Here is a 21,341-nt window from a genome sequence, read left to right on the forward strand (position 1 = left end):
CTATTTTCTCAATAGTCTAAATATGGAAAGTACTAGTTCAGAAACTAGCCCAGATTTGGGGACTACATAATATGCAATATTTTAAGACAGCAAAAAGATAGCAATTATACAAAACGTTGCTCTTTTTAATGGGGGCAGTGGGATGAGAACAGGGAAGGACATTAGTCCCTTAGGTCTCTCCCAGCTATAAAGTTTTGTAGACCTCTTAAAGTCTGCTATATGGACATTGTCATCCGCTAGGAAACTGCCAGTAAACCCCTTCCACAGCACAAAATAGCAGTAAAACAATTTTTTTAAAGTAGGTACCATGCCCAAAGTGGGGCTTGAACTCACCACCCCGAGATCAAAAGTTGCATGCTCTACCGACTCAGCCAGTCAGACACCCACAAAATACTATTTTTATAGTACTTCTTGACATCATTTCTAGAATTTATATTCTTTTTTTTTTTTTTTTAAGATTTTTTTTTTCATTTGCCAGTAATCTCTATACCCAGTCTGGGGCTTGAACCAACAACCCCAAGATCAAGAAGTTGTGTGCTCCACCGAGCCAGCCAGGTGTCCCTAGGAGGTTACATTCTAATTACCATCTTAAAGCATACCAAGAAATTCATATAGAAGGGAAACTGATACACAGAATGCAGCAAAACAAATAGTACAGAAAGACAGCCATCCGAAAAGACTCCACTGCACTATATACCCTGGGAAAGGGTGGACATCAGCAACATTTGATTGTCCAGAAATCCATTTTCCATTTTGCTTATCTTCCATTAGCTCCTCTGCCAGTGGATGGGCAGAAGAAGAAGAAGAAGAAAGTTTTAGGAAGCTCAGTAGCTATACCTTCGTAGTCCTGGGGAAAGAGCTCACTGAAGAGATAGAGAACGTAGGGGTTATATTTTACATTTTATTTACCAGCACAAACCCAGTTCCTTACTGCTCATTCAAAAGCCATTTATTGATAGAGTTTACCAAGCCCAGTGTTAAATGCAGGGGTGAGGGCAATATATAGATGAATAAAGATGAATAAACAAGGTTAGCATCTTCAAGGAATTTATAATCTGGGAAGTGGGAGAACCAGACCACACACAATTAAATACACTGTGAAAATATGTATGTAGAGGGTACTAGGAGAACACAAAAGAGGTGATATTTAATCCAGACTGATGGGGTGAGATGGGGTGAAGAGAGCTTGGGAGAATTTTGTCAGGCAAGGTTGGCTGAATAAAAATATTCTAAAGGGAAATGCATTTTTTTCCTTTCCGGGATTCCAGTTTTAATCTGTGAAAGCTCTTGACACAGCCCTGAGAGCCTCACTAATCGCCATGCAGAAAAAGCTAGGAGGGATCACCCTTATAGTTACAACCTTTTTAGATTTTTAACTTTTATTATCACACATATAAAAGTAGAGACAGCTATAAACCCACCTACCTCTTCCACCCCCAACTATACTGAAGCAAGTCCCAGACATATCATTTCATGCATAAATATTTCAGTATGATATCTAAAAGACAAGGACTCTTTTAAAAACCCTACCCATATTAACATTTACAATGAATGCTTATAAAACCACAACCAACTGTTCAAATTTCCCTGATTGTTTCATATTTTTAAGTCTTTCAAATCAGGATCAGAACAAGGCCCCCACACTACATGTGGATACTGCTGCTTAGGTTCCTTTCATATACAGGCTCCTTCCTCCCTCCATCTCTTTTTTTCTCTCTTGTAGTTTATTTGTCGAAGAAACTTCATTTTTGTCCTGTAGCATTTCCCACAGCCTGAATTTTGTTGACTGCAACCTTGTAGTGTTGTTTCCTATATGTCCTATAAATTGACGCTTGACTGCATGCAGGGTTTTTTTGCTTTTTGTTTCTTGCAAGGTGATGTTTACTTCCCCGAGGAGGGCTGTCTCTGACTTACCTCTTTTTATGATATTAACTGCTAGAGTGGGCTGAATGGTAGCCCCTGAAAAGGTAGGTCTAAGTCCTAAACCCTGGAACCTGTGAATGTTACCTCATTTGGAAAAGGACCTTTGCAGATGTAATTAGGTTAAAGATTTTGAGATCATTCCAGATTCCCTCGATGGGCCCTAAATCCGATGATAAGTATTTGTATAGAAGACACACGGAAAAAAACACAGAAGAGCCAATGTTACCATAGAAGCAGAGATTAGAGTGATGTGGCCACAAGCAAAAGAAGGCCTGCAGCAACCAGAAGCTGGGAGAAGCAAAGACTGATTCTCCCCTAAAACAGCTGGAGGGGATGCAGCTGTGCTGATCCTTTGATTTTGACTTTTAGGCTCCAGAACTCAGAGGGAATACATTCCTGTTGTTTTAGGCCACCCAGTTTATGGTAACTTGTAGTAGCCCTAGGAAACTAATGTAACAGGCCCATGATGATAAATGCCTAAATCTATAAAAGGATGCAAAAACTAGATATTTTTTCTATTTTTTCCTATTATTCTAAACAAGGAATTCTATCATTCCTTTTTCATTTATTAGCTGGAGTAATTCTATGAAAGAAACTTTGCAAGTTGACTATTTAATTACCTTGAGGTACAGTTTGTATAAGGAAGACAAGAGATAAATGGTTAATTCTTTCCCTTTATTATCTAGTTTCCCAACTGAGTTGTTTCCCTAGAAACCTCCAAAGAATGCCTAATTATAAGTTTAATAAATTATTATTATGAAGACACAGCTTTAAAAATCTTCAATGTGTTTTAGTTCACTGCAATTATTAGTGATGCTAAAATTATCCCATCTTTGGCCAGTAAGATCACATCCTGAGTCCTTTTCACATGACCTAGTAGTTTTTGATAATTTTGCTAGTTTCTTTGGCTTTTATTATGACAAAGTATTTAAGGTTTATCTTATATATTTCATGCCCCAGGCCTGCAGAATCACACCTACCTTCCTCAAAAGCCCTGTCTCCTTCCCCCATCCCTAAACGAGAGGAGAAAGTATTTAGAAAACAAAATCTGGACACTAGAGGTACTAGGTTAGTCGCTGGTCTTTTTTTCAAACACTTTATTTTGAAAGGAAGTCATAAAGAGTTCCCTATGTGCCTCCCAATGTTGGTATCTTGTATAACTATAGTAAATATCAAATCAGGAATAAACACTGGTACAAAGTGCAGAGCTTATTTAGATTTCACCATTTATACATGAACTGATTTGAGGTGTGTGTGTGTGTGTGTGTGTGTGTGTGTAGAGGTCTATGCAATTTTATCACATGGGTAGCTTCATGTAACCAGCACCAAAATCAGACACTGAACTAAACCACCCACAAAACTCCCTTATGCTGCTCCAAAGTAGCTATATCCACTCTCCTCATACCTGATTTCTGGCAACCACCAACCTGTTCTCTAGCTCTAGGACATGTTATTTCACAATTATTATATGATGGACTCATGCAGCACATCAATTTAAAAAAAAAAGATTTATTTATTTATTTATTTGAGAGAGGGAAAGAGTGAGAGAGCATGTGCGAAGGGGAGAGGCAGAGGGCGAGAATCTCAAGCAGACTCCCCGCTCAGCGCAGAGTCCAATGGAGGGCTCAATCTCATGACCCTGAGATCATGACCTGAGCCAAAATCGTGAGTCAGAGGCCTGACTGACTGAGCCACTCAGGCGCCCCAGCACCTATCTTTTCAAGACTGCCTTTTAAAACTCAGCATAATTTCCTTGAAGTTCACTGAATCTGCTGCATGTATCAACAGGTTGTTCCTTTTTATTGCTGAGTAGTGTCCCACAGTACGGACATACCAAGTTTGACCCTTCACTTAATGAAGGGCATTTAAAAATTTCCAGTTTTTTGGCTATTATGAATAAAACTACCATGAACATTTGTGTGCAAGTTTTTGTGTGAAAATAAATGTTCCTTTTCCCTGGGATATATGCCCAATCCCTCTCTCTTTAAAGGTATTACTGAGGTATAACCGACATACTATAAACTATATATTTAAAGTATAATTTGATAAGTTTTAATATAGCTGTACACCTGTAAAAACATCATCACAACCAAGACAGTGAATAGATTCTTATCAAAGGTTTCCTCACCCCCCTTGTAATCCTTCCTCCACTCCCTTCCTGTTCCCCTCTGTCATTCCTTGTAATAACTGAGATGAAGTTTTAAACCTTGCTACAGATGAATCCTTCAGCACCTAGCACAGTGACTTTGCCTAAAATAGCATTCAATAAACAGATGTTTAAGAACACCTGTCTATCCACTGCTGAGATTAAGTAAAAGTATACCCATATTGGGGCACCTGTTTAAAGTGTCAGTTGTTTAAGCGTCTGCCTTCGGCTCACGTCATGATCCCAGGATCCTGGGATCGAGCCCCACGTTGGGCTCCCTGCTAGGCTGGGAGTCTTCTTGTCCCTCTCCCTCTGCCCTGCTCATGCTCTTTGTCTCTCTCAAGTAAATAAACGAAATCTTAAAGAAAAAAAAAAAAAGGAATACCCGTATTGCCAATGCCCTCCTTATCATAAGCCTCTTTAGATATTTTTTCCCCTAATTACCCTCTCATTGCTTTTAATACTACAAATATACTGTATGTATGTACATATTGTGGCCTACTGTAATATTTAACCCCTCTCTAAACATCTGGAAGCAATTTTACTCCCTTGGGGGAATATCACCCCCTCTGAGAATGTGCACTCTAGCAGTAACCATCCTACTGAATTTAACCATTCGCTCTCTTTTTTCTTTTAAATATTATTACTACGTATGATATATCTCAAAATGATATTATTTTCTTGGGTATTTTTGAACTCTAAATGGCATCTTAGTGTGTTTGTATTCTTTTGTAACTTGCTTTTTCGTCAACATCGTATTTGTAAGTCTCATGCATATTAATGCATATACCTACAAATCTTTCAATTTTACTGCTGTATAGTAATCCATTATTCATCCTACTGTGGATAGCTGGTTCTAGCTTGTTCAAATCTTATAAAGAAAGTTGTTATGGACATTTTTCCACAAGTGTCCTGATACACATGTACGAGAGTTTCTCTAGGATAATTTCTTAGGAGTGGAACTGCTCGGCCACAAGCTGAGTGCATCTTTAGATGGACTAGATAATGTCAAATGATTACAAATTGGATATACCACTCTGTACTCCCCAGGGCAGTCTATGACTTTCTGCTAATCCATATTCTCACCAATACTCAGTCCTGCCTATATTTTTGTCAATCTTATAGGTATAAAATAGAATCTCGTGTTGATTTTAAATTCTATTTCTTTGATTAATAATGAGGATAAGCATCTGTATTAGTTTCCTGGGGCTGCCAGAACAAAGTAACACAGACTGGTTGGCTTAAACAACAAATCTAACTCCTCCCAGTTCCGGAGACTAGAAATCCAAGATTGAGGTGTTGGCAGAATTGGTTTCTTCTGAGGGCCTCTTTCCTCGACTTGTAGATGGCCATCTTTTTCTAGTGTCTTCACATGGTCTTCCTTCTGTGTCTGTTTGTGCCCTAATCTCCTCTTATAAGGACACCAGTCACATTGGATCAGACCCTACCCATATGACTTCATTTTACCTTAATAACCTCTTTATTTTTTTTTATTTTTTTTAAGATTTTATTTATTTATTTGACAGACATAGAGACAGCCAGCGAGAGAGGGAACACAAGCAGGGGGAGTGGGAGAGAAGAAGCAGGCTCACAGCAGAGGAGCCTGATGTGGGGCTCGATCCCATAATGCCAGGATCACGCCCTGAGCCGAAGGCAGACGCTTAACCGCTGTGCCACCCAGGCGCCCCCTTAATAACCTCTTTAAAGGCCCTGTCTCCAAATAAAGTCACCATCTGAGGTAATCGGGATTAGGACTTCAACATATGAATTTTAGGGGGACACAATTCAGTCCACAGCAGCATCTTTTTATATGGTATGGCTATCAATATATTTTATTCTATGGCATGTATCTTGTATGATATATCAGCAGTTCACTCCTTTTTATGGATAAATAGTGTTCCATTGTATAGATATACCATATTTTATTTATCCAATCATCAGTTGATGGATATTCAGGTTTCCACTTATTGGCTATTATGAATAATGCTGCTTTCAACACCTATGTATGATTTTTTTGTTTTAATACCTGTTTTCAATTTTCTTGAAGTGAAAGTGGAGTCATATGGTGGCTCTAAGTTTCACTTTTTGAGAAATTGTTTTCCATAGTGGCTGCACTATTTTACATTCCTATCAACAATGCTTGAGGATTCTAATTTCTCCACATCTTCGCTAACACTTGTTTGTTACTTTCTCTGTGCGTCTGGTTTTTTAAAATTATTAAAGCCATCCCAGTGGGTAAAAATTGGTATTTCATTGTGATTTTGATCTCCATTTCTCTAACGACAAATGATGTTCAACATCTTTTTATGTGCTGATTGGCCATTTGTATATCTTCTTTTTTTTAAGATTTATTTATTATTTGAGAGAGAGAGAGAGAGCAAGTGAGCAGGGGGAGGGGCAGAGGGAGAGGGAGAGAATCTCAAGCAGACTCCCTGTTGAAAGCCGAGCCCAAGATAGGGCTCTATCTCAATCTCCCATAAGATAGTGAAATTGGGTCATTTTGTCTTTTTGTTGAGTTTTAAGAATTCTTTATATATTCTAGATATTAAAACCTTATTAGACAATGATTGTAAATAATTTTAAATAATAAACAGTAAATAGTAAATAATTACAATAAATAATTTTCCCCTCCTATGGGCTGTCCTTTCCATATTCTTGATAGTGTTCTTTGATACACAAAACTTTTAATTTGAAGAAGTCCACTTATCTATTTTTTCTTTGGTTGCTTGTGCTTTAATATTAGAACTAAAAACATATTGCCAAATCCAAGGCCATAAAGATTTACCTTTATGTTTTCTTCTATAGCTTTAGGTCACTTACTCATTTTGAGTTAATTTTTTTCCTTTCTCTAAGATTTTATTTATTTAGTTGACAGAGAGAGAGAGAGAGAGAGAGAGAGAGAGAGAGAGCGTGCACATAAGCAGGGGGAGCAGCAGGCAGAGGGAGAAGAAGAAGCAGGCTCCCCGCTGAGCAGAGAGCCCAATGTGGGACTTGATCCCAGGCTCCTGGGATCATGACCTGAGCCGAAGGCAGATGCTTAACTGACTGAGCCACCCAAGCAGCCCTTGAGTTAATTTTTGTATTTGGAGTGAGGCAGGGGGTCAACTTCATTCTTTTGCATGTGGTTACACCTTTTGTTGAAAAGACTATTCTTTCTTCACTAAATGGTCTTGGCAACCTTGCTGAACATCAATTGGCCATAAATGTTTGGGCTTATTTCTGGACTCTCAATTCTATTTCATTGGTCTATATTCTATCCTTATGCTAGTATCACACTACTTTGATTAACTTTGCAGTAAGTTTTGAAATTGGAAGTATGAGTCCTTCAACTTTGTTTTTTCTTTTCAATGTTGTTTTTGGGCTATTGAGGGCCCCTTAGAGTTCCGTATGAATTCGGAGGACTGATTTTTCCATTTCTGCAAAAAAAGCCATTGGAACTTTGATAGGGAATGACTGAATCTGTAGAATGCTTTGGGGAATACTGAAATATTAGTAATATGAAATCTTTCAATCCATAAATATTACTTCCATTTATTTAGGTCCTCTTAAATTTCTTTCAGCAATGTTTTGTAGTTTCTCAATGCACAAGTCTTTCAATCCCTTATTTAAATTTATTCTTGGTATTATTCAGATATTATTACAGTTGGAATTGTTTTCTTAATTTTCTTTTGGTTTATTCATTGATGGAGTATAGAAACACAACTGATTTTCATGTTTTGATCTTACGTCTGTAACTTTTGCTGAATTCATTTATTAGCGCTAGTACATTTTTTGTGGTTTCTATAGTATTTTCTATTTATGTCATCTGCAAATGCAGGTAATTTTACTTCTTCCCTTTTAATTCGGATGCCTTCTGTTTTTTCTTTTCTTTTTTTTTTAAAGTTTTTACTCATTTGTTTCAGAGAGCGAGAGAGCGTGCTCAAGCAAGCACAAGCAGGGGTGGGGGGAGGGGCAGAGTGAGATGGAGAAACAGACTCCCTGATGCAGGGCTCAATCCCAGGACCCTGCAATCATGACCTGAGCTAAAGTTAGACGATAAACCAACTAGCCATCCAGGCACCCCATTTTTTTTTTTCCTTGATTAACTGATCTGACTAGGAATTCCAGTACAGTGGGGAAAATGGGCATCTTTGTCTTGTTTCTTATCTCAGGAGGGAAAGCTTTCAGATTTTTACCACTGAGCACGATGCAAACTGTAGGTTTTTCATAAATGCCTTTTATCTGTTAAAGTTCCCTTCTATTCCTAATTTATGTTTTTATCATAAAAGAATGTTTAATTTTGTCAAATGCTTTTCCTTTGTCTTTTCCCCCCCTGTGTTTTTTGAGATGATCATGTAGTTTTCCCCTTCATTTTATTAAGTTTACTTTTTCGCTTAGTCTTCGAAGTATTAAGAATGGCAATAATAGACGATTTAATTTCCCAGGAAATACAGAATAACAGTTTTATTTTCTGAATTGTTTGCAGAGCTATGTTACTAATTAGTAGGAGTTTCCTTCAGCAGACAGAAAGCAAGCACACATGAACAAACTATAAAGAGCAGCAGAATTACCTTTGGAGTTACTATCCTAGAGAAAATATTTATGACAACATCTGCTTCAGTAACATATAAAAAGCATTTCATAAAATATTAAGGAGAAAAGCAAGCTTCATAAATAATTAAAATTAAACGAAAGCTCCTAGGGCCAGGTGTTTCACTTTAGGCGATGAAAGATATAGAGAGCACTGTAACAGCTACAGTGTGTCAGTACGGATTATCCCAAAGTATCTTTGAGAATATGTACAGTTATGATTTAGATATGGTGGGGAGGGGAGAATAAACTCCTTCCCCAAGAAGACAAAGTAATAATGGTGTAGAATAAAAACCTAAAGAGTTTCAAACTTCTCTTTGGGTTATCAGATCACTGCATTTCTTCTAGCAGTGTAATAAGAATAGTGTAACAAGCTCTTTGTAACAGAAAAGCACATGGCATAAAACTTGGAGTTATGAGCGCTCCTGGTATTTGGAACAAAAGGGCTCATCTCCCCTAGTTACATCATTCTTACTTTCAATCTAAACAGAAGAGCATCTCATTTGTACTTCATCCCTGGGGAGCAAGATATTCATATGAGTGACTGCAGAGGAAAATGAAAGCTTATCTCTTTATGTGTCCAAATCAGTTTATACATTTTAAATTTATTTTTATGGAAATAATACAAGTTAGAGAGATAACACAGTATAGTAGTAGAGCCTGGAAAATGCTACGTGTGAGTGAGTGTGCAACCTCAGGCAGCCACATAAACTTCTTGAGTCTGTTTTCCTCTCTATATAATGGGCATGATAATACCAACCTTAGAGGATGTGCTAAAAACGCCTAGAAAATTGAGTGCTGTGTAAAATATTAGTTATTTTTAAAGACTATATACTTACCTGCTTTATAAACTAAAGGTAGTGTATCCAATCTAACTTATTCTCAGAAAAAGAGATTTCAGACAATTTTGTCCAAGGGGACAATCTCCTTGATAAAATTAGAATGTAATAAAATAAAAACAAAATATAATTTCTAATAAAATTAGAAATGAAAAACGTTACCCTACTACATACTCCCACTGAATGAAAACTGGGAAAACCCACTTTTTAAATAATTCATGGGCTAACAAGGGGGAAGAAGGCAGAAACAACAAATAGCCCTACATATATAATGCAGTTAAAGTAGAAAAAGAAAATTTTTAGTTTTAGATGGATTTACCTGAAAACAAGAAAGACTAAAACAGGATCTAATACAAAAAGAAGCCTGAAAAATAATAAGCACATAAGCTGTAATAAAGTAGAAGGAAATAATAAATATAAAGGCAGAAATTAAGGAAAAAAACAACAACATGGAGGAGTAAAACAAAACCCAGCTCTTAGAAGAGATTAATAAAATAGACTGGTAAATCTGATCCACATGAGAGAAAGCACACACAATACCGGAAATGAAAAAGGAGACAACTGCAGAGGCATACAAGTTTATACACAAACATATACCGTCAACTTTGATAAATGAAATGGACAACTGTCTAGGAAAGTATAAGTTATCAAAATGTACTAAAAAAGGAACAGAAACCTTGAATGGATCAAAAATATAAACAATGTGATCACTAGTCAAAAATCAACCACTCCATAAATGGAACAAAGCCAAGATCTTTCTATAGACTCTTTCCCCTAATATTCTCTTATGGAAAATGTTAAATGTACATACATTAAAATAAAAAGAATTGTATGGAAACACCCATATACACACTACCTAGATTCTTCAATTAACATTTTTCTTTTCTCTCTCTTTTTTTTTTAAGATTTTATTTACTTGTTTGAGGGGCGCCTGCGTGGCTCAGTCGTTAAGCATCTGCCTTCGGCTCAGGGCGTGATCCCAGGGTCCTGGGATCGAGCCCTGCATCGGGCTCCCTGCTCCGCTGGGAGCCTGCTTCTTCCTCTCCCACTCCCCCTGCTTGTGTTCCCTCTTTCGCTGGCTGTCTCTGTCAAATAAATAAATAAAATCTTAAAAAAAAAAGATTTTATTTACTTGTTTGGCGGGGGGCATGTGGGCACATGAGCAGGGGGAGGGACAGAGGGAGAGGGAGAAGCAGACTCCCTGCTAAGCATGGAGCTCAACTCAGGGCTGGATCCCAGGAGTCTGGGATTATGACCTGAGCTGAAGGCAGACACTTAACCGACCAAGCCACACAGGTACCCCCAATTAACATTTTTTTTTACATTTGCTTTCACAAAACTATCCATCTTTCTGCCTATCCTTCTTTCCATACAGCAATCCTTTTACACCTTGTATTAGGTTCTGGAGAGTAAAAATAAAGGAAAATAGAAGTATGACAGGATTTCAAAGCACCAGACTAGTGGTCTTTATATTTCCATATCAACTTTATATTTTAAAATGTTTTTCTAAAAATAGAATTATAGCTATGGTACACTGAAAACAACAATACATACATAATGAGGTGTTCAGGAAGGAGAGTCTATGGCTCTTTCCTTAAGAAACCCTGATTCTTTTCCAAACAATATCTTAAGGTATTAGCCAGTTCCTGCTTCCCCTGCCAAAAAAAGAGGCCTGAACTGGATCTTTAAAAATAGCTGTTATAAAATGAATATATTTTTACAAATGCATGCAGTCAGGAAATATTTGCTATGCATTTATCAGAATAAAAATAACATTATTAATCACGAGAACAATTTATCTTCAAAAGGACAGTTTTTCTGCTGCAAAAAATTTTAATCTGTCAGATCCTCAAGAATTCAAACAATTTGGTTTGTTTTCTCTGCACACAGTGTGAACATGTCCGTAAAGCTGCTGGATCTCAACACTTTTGAATAAAAAGATTACTATCAAAGAATGACAGCATATAGAAGGTTAGTTTTTAAAAAAACAAGATTGAGTATTCATTTCTTTAACAATTATAAAATCTTTTTGCTACTTTCCTTTCTGTGCCCTTTTAATATTCTTTGTACTGAGACATGACCTTGTTGTTCCCCCATATGAATGAGTTGAGTGAATTCAAAATTTATTTTGAGTGGAAGGTAAAACTCTTTAAATCATTTCTTCTCAAAAGCAACATACATGGCAGCAGACTCATGTCGTGATCTAGACTGTATCATCATCTCCCTTTTTTCCCCTTTGTGCCAACTCATCAAGGAGAAGAGAACACCCTCCAACTTTGTTAGAAGGAACACTGTTTCCAGGAAATTTGCCCTGTAAAGCATTCTTCTAATGTGTTGGTACCTTCATTTTGTTTATATACAAAAACATTTTAGATTCTGAAATGGATAACATCACATATTTCACTAAAGGTAACTTACCTTGCTGGAGGTTTCTAATAAAAACTGGAATGTGTTCTGCACAGCTTGGCATGTCTCTAGCTCAGTCCGGCTGAAGGCTATTAAATAATCCTTCAGGTGATCATACACATTTCCATCAAGAGCCTGTAAGAGAGTAAACAAAAGCAAAAAAATTATGACAAAGCTCTGATACAAAATGCTTAGTGTTCATAAGGTAAATTTAGTTTAATCCATTAATAATGAATGGACAAAAGATAAAGATTGTTATGTATGCATACATGTAAACAGTAAACAATTACCTGGGAAAATGTTGAATCTTTCTAATAAATAGGAACTAAAAAAGAGAAAATCCAATATTGGTAGAACTGTGGGAACGGAACAAAACTTGGAGACAAAGTGGCTAGGTTCTGATCTTTGTCTGTCTGTTTATTAACTATGTCAACCACTGTAGTCACTTTACAACAGAGTAGGTGTGGGAGTTGAATGAAACAATGGATGTGAAAGGATCCAGGCACAGTGCCTGAAACAGAGTAGATGTGCAAACATGAATCTCCATTTTTTTTAAGATTTTATTTATTTCACAGAGAGAGAGTGAGAAAGCACAAGCAGGGGGAATGGCCGAGGGAGTGAGAGAAGCAGGAGCCTGACACGGAGCTCCATCCCAGGACCCCAGGATCATGACCTGAGCCGAAGGCAGATACTTAACCGACTGAGCCACCCAGGAAACCCTAATCTCCTTTTTTCCTCATCCACTGTTTAGGATTATAAGTTAGTATATTCTTACTATAGAACAGTCAGCGAAAAAAACACAATAGAGATAGTTTTTAAAAAGTGACTTGGAAGTACAGTTTTGGGGAAGAAATAACAATGAAATGTCTCTAAGGAGTTTTAAAAATTCTTTGTTTAAGCATTTAAGAGTAGGACTCACTGAAATTGAAAGAAAAAAAAGAAAATCACCATTTGAAAAATAATCAAGCTATGATATATATATAATGACTAAAATATATATGCCAACAGAAACAGTGGTAACTATAGTTGCAAAAGCATGTATAAATAATGTTAAGCTACAAAAAAGTAGAACAAATAGCATATATTAGCAACAACTATGGGCAAAATAAATCTATAATAATAATAATAATCAAAAAAGGTTCAGGACTTTTGCCAATCAATGGAGACCTTAAAAATTGAGGTAAAATTTGTACGACATAAAATCCACCATTTTAGCTATTTTTTTTTTTTACGATTTTATTTTTATTTATTTGACAGAGAGAGAGACAGCCAGCGAGAGAGGGAACACAAACAGGGGGAGTGGGAGAGGAAGAAGCAGGCTCCCAGCAGAGCAGGGAGCCCAATGCAGGGTCAATCCCAGGCCCTTGGGATCACGCCCTGAGCTGAAGGCAGATGCTTAACGACTGAGCCACCCAGGTGCCCCTAAAGTATATTATTCAGTGGCTTTCAGTACATTCACGGTGTTGTATAACCACCACTACTATCTAATTCCAGCACATTTGCACTGCCCCAAAAGAAGTCCCATATCCATTAGATGGTGACTCCCATGCCCCCCCTTCCCTCCACCTCTGGCAACCATTAATCTTTCTATCTCTATGGATTCGCCTATTCTAGACATTTCATATAAATAGAATCACAGAACATGTGTCCTTTTGTGTCTGACTCTGTCAGGTAGCATAATGTTTTCAAAGTTCATCAATGCATTAAGAGTTCATTTCTTTTTATGGCCAAATAATATTCCCTTGTATGGATATACCACATTTTGTTTATCCATTCATTGGCTGATGGCCATTTGGGTTGTTTCCACTCTTTGGTCATTATGGATAATGGTGCTATGAACATTTATGTACAAGTTTTTGTATGAACATCTGTTTCCAATTTTCTTGGGTATATGCCTAGTAGTGGAATTGCTGGGTCCTATGGTAATTCCATGTCCAACTATTTGAGGAACTGCCAAACTTTTCCACAGTGGCTGCACCATTTTACATCCCCATTAGCAATGTATGAAGGTTCTAATTTCTCTACATCTTCTTCAACACTTGTTATTCTCTGTTTGTTTTTTAAAATTATTCAAGCCATCTTAGCAGTATCTCATTGTGGCTTTCACTTGCATTTATCTAATGACTAATAATGTTGAGTATCTTTTCATATGCTTATTGGCTATCTGTATATCGTCCTTGGAGAAATGTCTATTCAAGTCCTTCCCTCATTTTTAAATTGGGTTGTTTGTCTTTTGGTTGTGGAACTGTAAGAGTTCTTCATATATTTGGATACATATATTTTATGAAATGTATGACTTCCAAATGTTCTCCTATTTTGTGGGCCATTTTTTCACTTTCCCAATAATGTCCTTTGATGCACAAAAGTTCTTATTTTAATGAAGTCTAATTTAGCTATTTTTCTTTTGTTGCTTATGTTCTGGTATCATATCTAAGAATCCTCAATGGAGGTTTTACAGCAGATAAATTCTTTGTACATCTTACGTCTGGCTAGTCCATTAAACATTTACTATAAAACTGATTTTTAAAAAGATTTATCTATTTATTAGAGAGAGAGAAAAAGTGAGAATGCATGCGAGCAGGGGAAGTGTCAGAGGGAGAGAATATCCAAGCACACTCCTGCTGAGCGCGGAGCCCCACGCGGGGCTCAATCCCACGACCCTGAGATTGTGACCTGAGCCAAAACCTAAAGTCAGACGCTTAACTGATTGAGCCACCCAGGCATCCCTATAAAACTGATTTTTAAAAAATACACACATTCTATCCCCAAAGCACAGAATAACGCTGCACGTTCTAGAGTGCTTACACCACCAGATGGCACCATCAAGCACTTTAAATATAGGCAGTATAAATTCCTTTCCATGTAGTTATGCAACATCCCCAGTGAGACTGCTGGTGTTGTCTGAATAAGAATTCCTAACTTAGGACATGCTTTTCATGAACTTGTTAAAAAAGAAACATATAAATTCTTCTAATATGGTTTTGTCTTAGAAATGCTCTTGGTAGATGGTCTTAACCTCATATTTGCAGGAAACAACTGGGGCATTTCATTTAAACGCAGCAAATAGGAAAAAAAAAAAAAATCCACACAGCAAATGGCAATATAGGCATCATGAGCTCCTAGCCTCCAAATTTCTGATTCAGTAGGCTGGGATGGGGGGTGGGGGGCTGAGAATTTATATTTTCTAACGACTTGCTGCTGGTCTGGGGACCATACTTTGAGAATCTCTGGACTGAATAGCTATTTTAGCTGATTAGGTTGAGCATTTATGTAGACTTAGATCCTGGTGACCCTGGAGGAGGGAGAATGGCTAGAGCAGAGAAGTCTACTGTCCTGAATAGGGTCAACAGCCCCAATACAGCAGGTAGGCAGATTAGCAGCTCTCTTCAACAGAAGCATGCTAACACCAGAATTAGAGGCAGCATGATGTAGCATGGGAAAGGACTTGAGTTCTGAAGTAAGTTGGACATGGGTTAGAAGGCCAGCACTGTTACTCACTTCCTCATTTTGATGGTTTTCTCATTGGTAATTAGGGAAAGTGGGAATACCATATGCTCCACAGGCACATCGTGAAGATTAAACAAAGGAAGTGGCACAATGTTAATCTCCTTTCTTGCCTTCCTTAAAACTCTTCACTGGAATGGTCATATATTGGTAACTGTTAAAGCTGGGTAATGTGTACTTTGGGGTCATTATATAACTCTTTTATTGCAGTATATGTTGGGAATTTTCCATAAAATATAAAAAGAAAGCCTGAATATCAGATCAAGAAAAAAAGTGATGCCATAATTTTTCTTCCCCAATGGCTCCCACTGTATTTTTTGAAAAGCCAAAATTCTTTAACTGAAATCTATGGCCCTTTATGATCTAGTCCCAAACTACCTCTTGTTTTGTTTTTAATTTTATTTATTTGTCCGAGACAACTCAAGTAGGGGGAGCGGCAGGCAGAGCAGGCAGAGCAGGCAGAGGAAGAAGCAGGCTCCCCACTGAGCAAGGAGCTGGATGCGGGACTCAATCCCAGGACCCTGGGGTCATGACCTGAGCCAAAGGCAACTGCTTAACCAACTGAGCCACCCAGGTGTCCCTCCAAACTGCTCTTGTTAGCACCATCTCTCCTCACTGTTGTCTGAATTGCACTCTACATCCCAACCACACTGAGCCATTTTAGAAAAATGACATTCACTTTCATGTTTCCAATTAAGTTATTTTCTTGGCTTAGAATGTCCCCCCCGCCCAACTTCTCTTCATTCAAATAGTAATAATGATGGCTGACACAGGCAGCTAACATTTACTAATGACATTTGACCTAAAGTAGGTGATCCCTGGGATGGAAGCTGAGTCCAAAATAGCCTATTCTTTACCACCAAATGGCTATTCTTCCTACCAAACACAGAAGTCTATCTTCAGTGGAAGAGATTTACACCAACTCACAAGGAAAAGCAGGGACGTCACTTAATCACTGACCTCTACCTCTGAAACCAATAACACATTATATGCTAATTGATTGAATTTAAATTTAAAAAATGGAAAAAAAAGAAATAAAATAGCCAAGGCATAAGAATTTTTACTGCAAGGATTTTACATATTCATGGTAGCAAAAAGAAAAAAACAACAATCATCAGTGTTGTTCAATAATTATATAGATCTGAATTTACTGAGAAAAGTAGCTATTATGTTTAAATTCAAGTTGTATAAATTATAAAAAATGTGCATAAATGTGTATAAGAACCTTTATTGCAAATATTTATAGTAATAAACCATGTCTATAAGTTTATTTTATTATTTTTTAAAGATTTTATTTATTTATTTGATAGAGAGAGAGAGACAGCCAGCGAGAGAGGGAACACAAGCAGGGGGAGTGGGAGAGGAAGAAGCAGGCTCCCAGCAGAGGAGCCTGATGTGGGGCTCGATCCCAGGACTCTGGGATCACACCCTGAGCCGAAGGCAGAGGCTTAACGACTGAGCTACCCAGGCGCCCCCGCAGCTACATGTACATCTTGAAAACTGAAAGTAAGTTAAGAACTACTTAGAGCTTTCAATAAATGGTAAATGTGTCACAACTGTAATAGCTGACGAGGGCATGCATGGTGAAGATCCATCTGAGCCCTGTCTAGCATTTAATGAGCAAGGCACAAGAATGTTCTAAGTACACTTGTTTGTTCATTTTCAAATGAGCAGATGTGTACAAACTTCAATTAATACAGAGAGCTGTGTGAAGAGTCACAAATTTTGTAATGGTAATTACAATGATAAACTAGAATTCATGTATTTGCTCAGAAATGGCAGGAGAGGCATTCTTTCAATGTTTATACAAATATAAGTTACTCTGGTAGTGTGAGCTCCTTGGTGGTCTCTGCTATGCAAAAATTCGGTAGGTAATCCAACCAAATATGTATTTTAAATATAGTCGAAGTTCAAAAAAATTACTTGATACAAATTGCTGAGGGAAGAAGTCTGTAATGTCTAAATTGAGAAACCATAGGCCTTTGATCAGCCACATGTTTTAAAGGTCTAGCAGTCTTTCAATTTGAAAAACTGAATTTAAATTAAACATCCATGTTCTTTTCTGTTACCATGTTCCTTATATATTATTAACCCTGCCTCTTTACTCATTTGATCAACTTGATCTCTAAAATCAGTTGAGTTTGGAACCCAAACTCATAATAGTAAATACATTTCAAAATAGTAAAACAAAAACCAAAAAAACTGGGATGTCCTAAAGACAAATTCGGACCTTTAAAATACTGGGATATTCCACAGGAAAAAAAAAAATTTTTTTTTTTTTTACAAGAAAGTATAAATTCCCTGGAACTTGCTTGAAGAGGAAAATTATGCTGAATTAGGAGTTAGGAGAAAGAAAATGTGTCATTTTTCTAAGCATCTGATGCAATGTCCCTTATAGTGAGAACTTTAAACAGTGGCCTCCTTATTTAGATCCAGGAAGGGCACAGATTCTGTAGTCACACAGTTATGTTGAAATCTCTTGAGTTTCCTTAATGCAGCCCTAGAAGAGCAAATTCCTTTCTAAGAGCAATGGGCAGTCTAAAATAGTCTCTGGTAACAGTCAAGGATATAAATACCAAGATGATGATAAATATGATCTCTTAAAATTAAATCATGAAATTCTATAGTCCTCCTTTGCTGATGGAAGAGAACAATGGACGGCCTGCCCGCATCCGCTTATCTTTCTGAGAAGACCCCAGCTGTATATAACCAGAGTCAGAAAAAGTAGATTTTTACAAATTTAGAGAGATGAAAGAAGTCACGGGAATGGAAGGTATAGCACAGGGAATATAGTCAATGGTCTCGTAATCATGTCGTGTGATGACATGTAGCAGCTACTCTCGCGGTGAGCACGGCACACACACACAGAGTTGGCCAACCAATATGCTGCACACCTGAAAATAATGTAACGTTGTGTCAACCACACTTCAATAAAAAAAATAAAAAATTAAAATTAAAATTAAAAAAAGAGATAAAAGCAAGTACTGGGCTACATCTGTATCCTTGTAAATATTTTAACACATGGATGAATATGTCAATTGATACAAAGTAAAATTAGAAACAGATCACCCAGGTTGTTTTGTTTAAAAGCACTGAGTTACTTCAGGTTCTGTGAAAGAGGAAACAAATAAGAAAGTTCCCATCTGTGAGTTACAAAACTCCAGGAAAGGAAAATTCAATACTGCTTTTCTTTAACATCTGTGTTGTCCTGCTGAGTTATTTACTAGCATGCATAACTGGTTGTGAGTGTGCTAAAACCAAACCAATATTTAGGTTGCAACGCAAAAGCATCACGGTCCAACAGAAAGCTTTGAACCATACACACTTGCATTCAAACCCAGCTCTCCCACTACTAAAAATATTACTCTAGGAAAACATTGAAACTTCCTGAGCTTTAAGCTCCTGATCTGAAGTCGAAAGAGTAAAATACTTGTAAAACATGGATATTAAAATAATAAAGCTTAACCATTTCTATGTTTTACCCAGGATTTTCATCTATTTCCTTTATAGGACCTATAGTAGGGATTTTTGTGACAGACTTGGTTTTGAGTTTTGATTCTATCATGTAAACATTATAACCTCTCTGGGCCTCAGTTTCTCCATTTAAAAAATAAAGAGATAATAATAGTATCTTCTCATGAAATCTGTAAAACAGGCATTTGGGTAACATTCTAATTCCCTTGATGTTTTTTTATTACATATTTTTTGGAGTTATTTTCGTAGTGGTTACCTGGAAATTACAACTAACATCTTAATTTAAAGCAAACTGGTTTGGATTAATGTGAACTTAATTCCAACAGCATACAAACTCTGGTCCTACATAGCTCTACTCTCTCCCTCCTCTGTGCCATTACTGTCATAAAATATATCTTTACACATTATAAGTCCACTGACAGCATTTTATGATTACTGCTTTATGTGTTATCTTTTAAATCAGACTTTAAATATACAATTCCTTTCTCAGATTGGTCAATCTTAATTGTCTGACCTTAAATTCATGGATTTTTTTTCTTCTGCCAGCTCACGTTTGCTGCTGAACCCAACTAGAGTATTTTTATTTCTGTTATTGTACTTTTCAACACCAGAATTTCTATTTGGTTTCTTTTTATAATTTCTCTTTGTTGATATTCTCTCTTTGGTGGGACATTATTCTCATACCTTCCTTTAGTTCTTTGGCCTTATGGTTTCCTTTAGCTCTTTGTACATATTAAAAAGAGGTGATTTAAAATCTTTGTCTAAAAAAAAAATAAAATCTTTGTCTAGAAAGTCCAATATATGTGCTTCTTTGGGGTCAGTTTTTATTGACTCCTTTTAGTCCTCTGTAACAGCTATGCTTTCTTTTCTTTGCATGTCTCATAATTTTTAAAGAACTGGACATTTAAAGTAATGTAATGTTGGCAATTCTGGAAATCCCCAGAATTTATTGTTGTTGTTGTTGCTGTTTATTTTTAAAGATTTTATTTATGAGAGAGAAAGAGAGAGAGAGAGAGTGCACGACTGGGAGGATGCTGACGGGAGCTGAAATCAAGAGTCAGATGCTTAACTGACTGAACCACCCAGGTGCCCTTGCTGTTTGTTTATTTAGTGGCCATGTTTCTATCTCAGTGTTCCAGGGAATCCAGAATTTTGCAAGAAGCTTTACAGATTCCACAAATACTTGAATTGGAAATTTTAACATACATCATTCTGACCATTTTTAAATACACATGAACTGATATTTAGTCCATCAGCCATACATTATTTTCCATGTTACTCTACTGCTAATCATTCATCTTCATTTCTAACAAACCCACTAGAATCAACAATCAAGTAAAACGTGGTAAAGGTGAGTGACATACCCAGGCAAATTTAAAGCAGTGTGTGCCAAGAGATTCAATCCAAGATCTACTGGCTTGAGTATACTGCTTTAGGAAATCTCTTGCCCTTGTCCCAATCCCAGTAGCCTTAAATCTCTTTTGTTTCTCACATATACTCAATACAATACACAAAACTAATTAGAGCAGTTTTCCTTAAAGTGAAGGCAGAGTATTTAATCACATAATCCTTGCAGTTTACAAATTCTTTGTGAGAATTTAAATTTGTTCTCATTTTAATTAATAATTTTTAAATGATATAATTTAATCCTGGATAACTGGGGAATTGCTATGGGGTTTCTGTGCTTATGCTTATGTCTATGATCAATGTGTTGAGCAGTTTTACTCCAATGGTCCTAGGTTAATGAGAATAGATCTTGAACTTAATCTGACCTTGAACTTAAAATGTAAATGACATAGTTGCAACACGTGGAGGTCAAATGACATCAGTGAATGTTATATTAACAAAGCAAAAAGGGTGATGAGAGAAAAAGAGGCATTATAGGCATATGGTAGAACAGGCACTGAGAATTCAAAACAAGACAGTATCATAATTCACATTTCAAGTGGCAATTTAGGTTCCACTAATCTTTATCAGCTATCATATTTAATTATTTTGTCAGTCTGAATTTTACTGATTTATAGATTTGTTTGCATTTAAACAGTAACTGTTTTGGTTTTATACTTACATAAAAACTATAAGCATAAGTTTTTACCTAGAAGACCTGGAGGGCCAACAGGCCTGCTGGAGGAAACCAAAAGACTTCTGGAAGAAACTATTACCGAAGTTCAGCTCTTTAGGTATATAAACCAGAAAAACATAGATATCAGACAGTAAACAAGACTGCTGCAAACATAAGAATTTTTGGCATTCCAATTTAGATCTAGAATTTCCCCATGTTGATCTTTTGGCTATGGTATTTAAGTAGCATCTTTTGTGTGCACTTTTGACATGGAAGTATTGAAATGCCAGAAAGTATTTAGCATGAAGAGCATAAAGCTTTAGTTTTGGTTCAGGCGGTACTATCCTTGATGCAGGCAATATCAAAGTCCCTTACACTGAAATTCTGGAGAAGAGTTAATATGTATTTTTTGGATATA

General features: G+C 36.8%; 1 protein-coding gene across 3 annotated transcripts in view; it reads right to left on the bottom strand.

The window, feature by feature from the left end:
- FCHSD2 (FCH and double SH3 domains 2) overlaps positions 1–21,341 on the bottom strand; it is a 265,087-nt gene that overhangs the window by 56,008 nt on the left and 187,738 nt on the right. For all 3 annotated transcript variants that reach the window (XM_087868135.1, XM_045816309.2, XM_087868134.1), the window contains exon 9: positions 11,896–12,018. In XM_087868135.1, the coding sequence (XP_087724261.1) occupies positions 11,896–12,018 (123 nt within the window). The remainder of the gene's footprint in view (positions 1–11,895; positions 12,019–21,341) is intronic.

Source organism: Ursus americanus, chromosome 16 (genome assembly GCF_024610735.1).
Source record: "Ursus americanus isolate L20-20 chromosome 16, mUrsAme1.1.p, whole genome shotgun sequence".
Lineage (NCBI taxonomy): Eukaryota > Metazoa > Chordata > Mammalia > Carnivora > Ursidae > Ursus > Ursus americanus.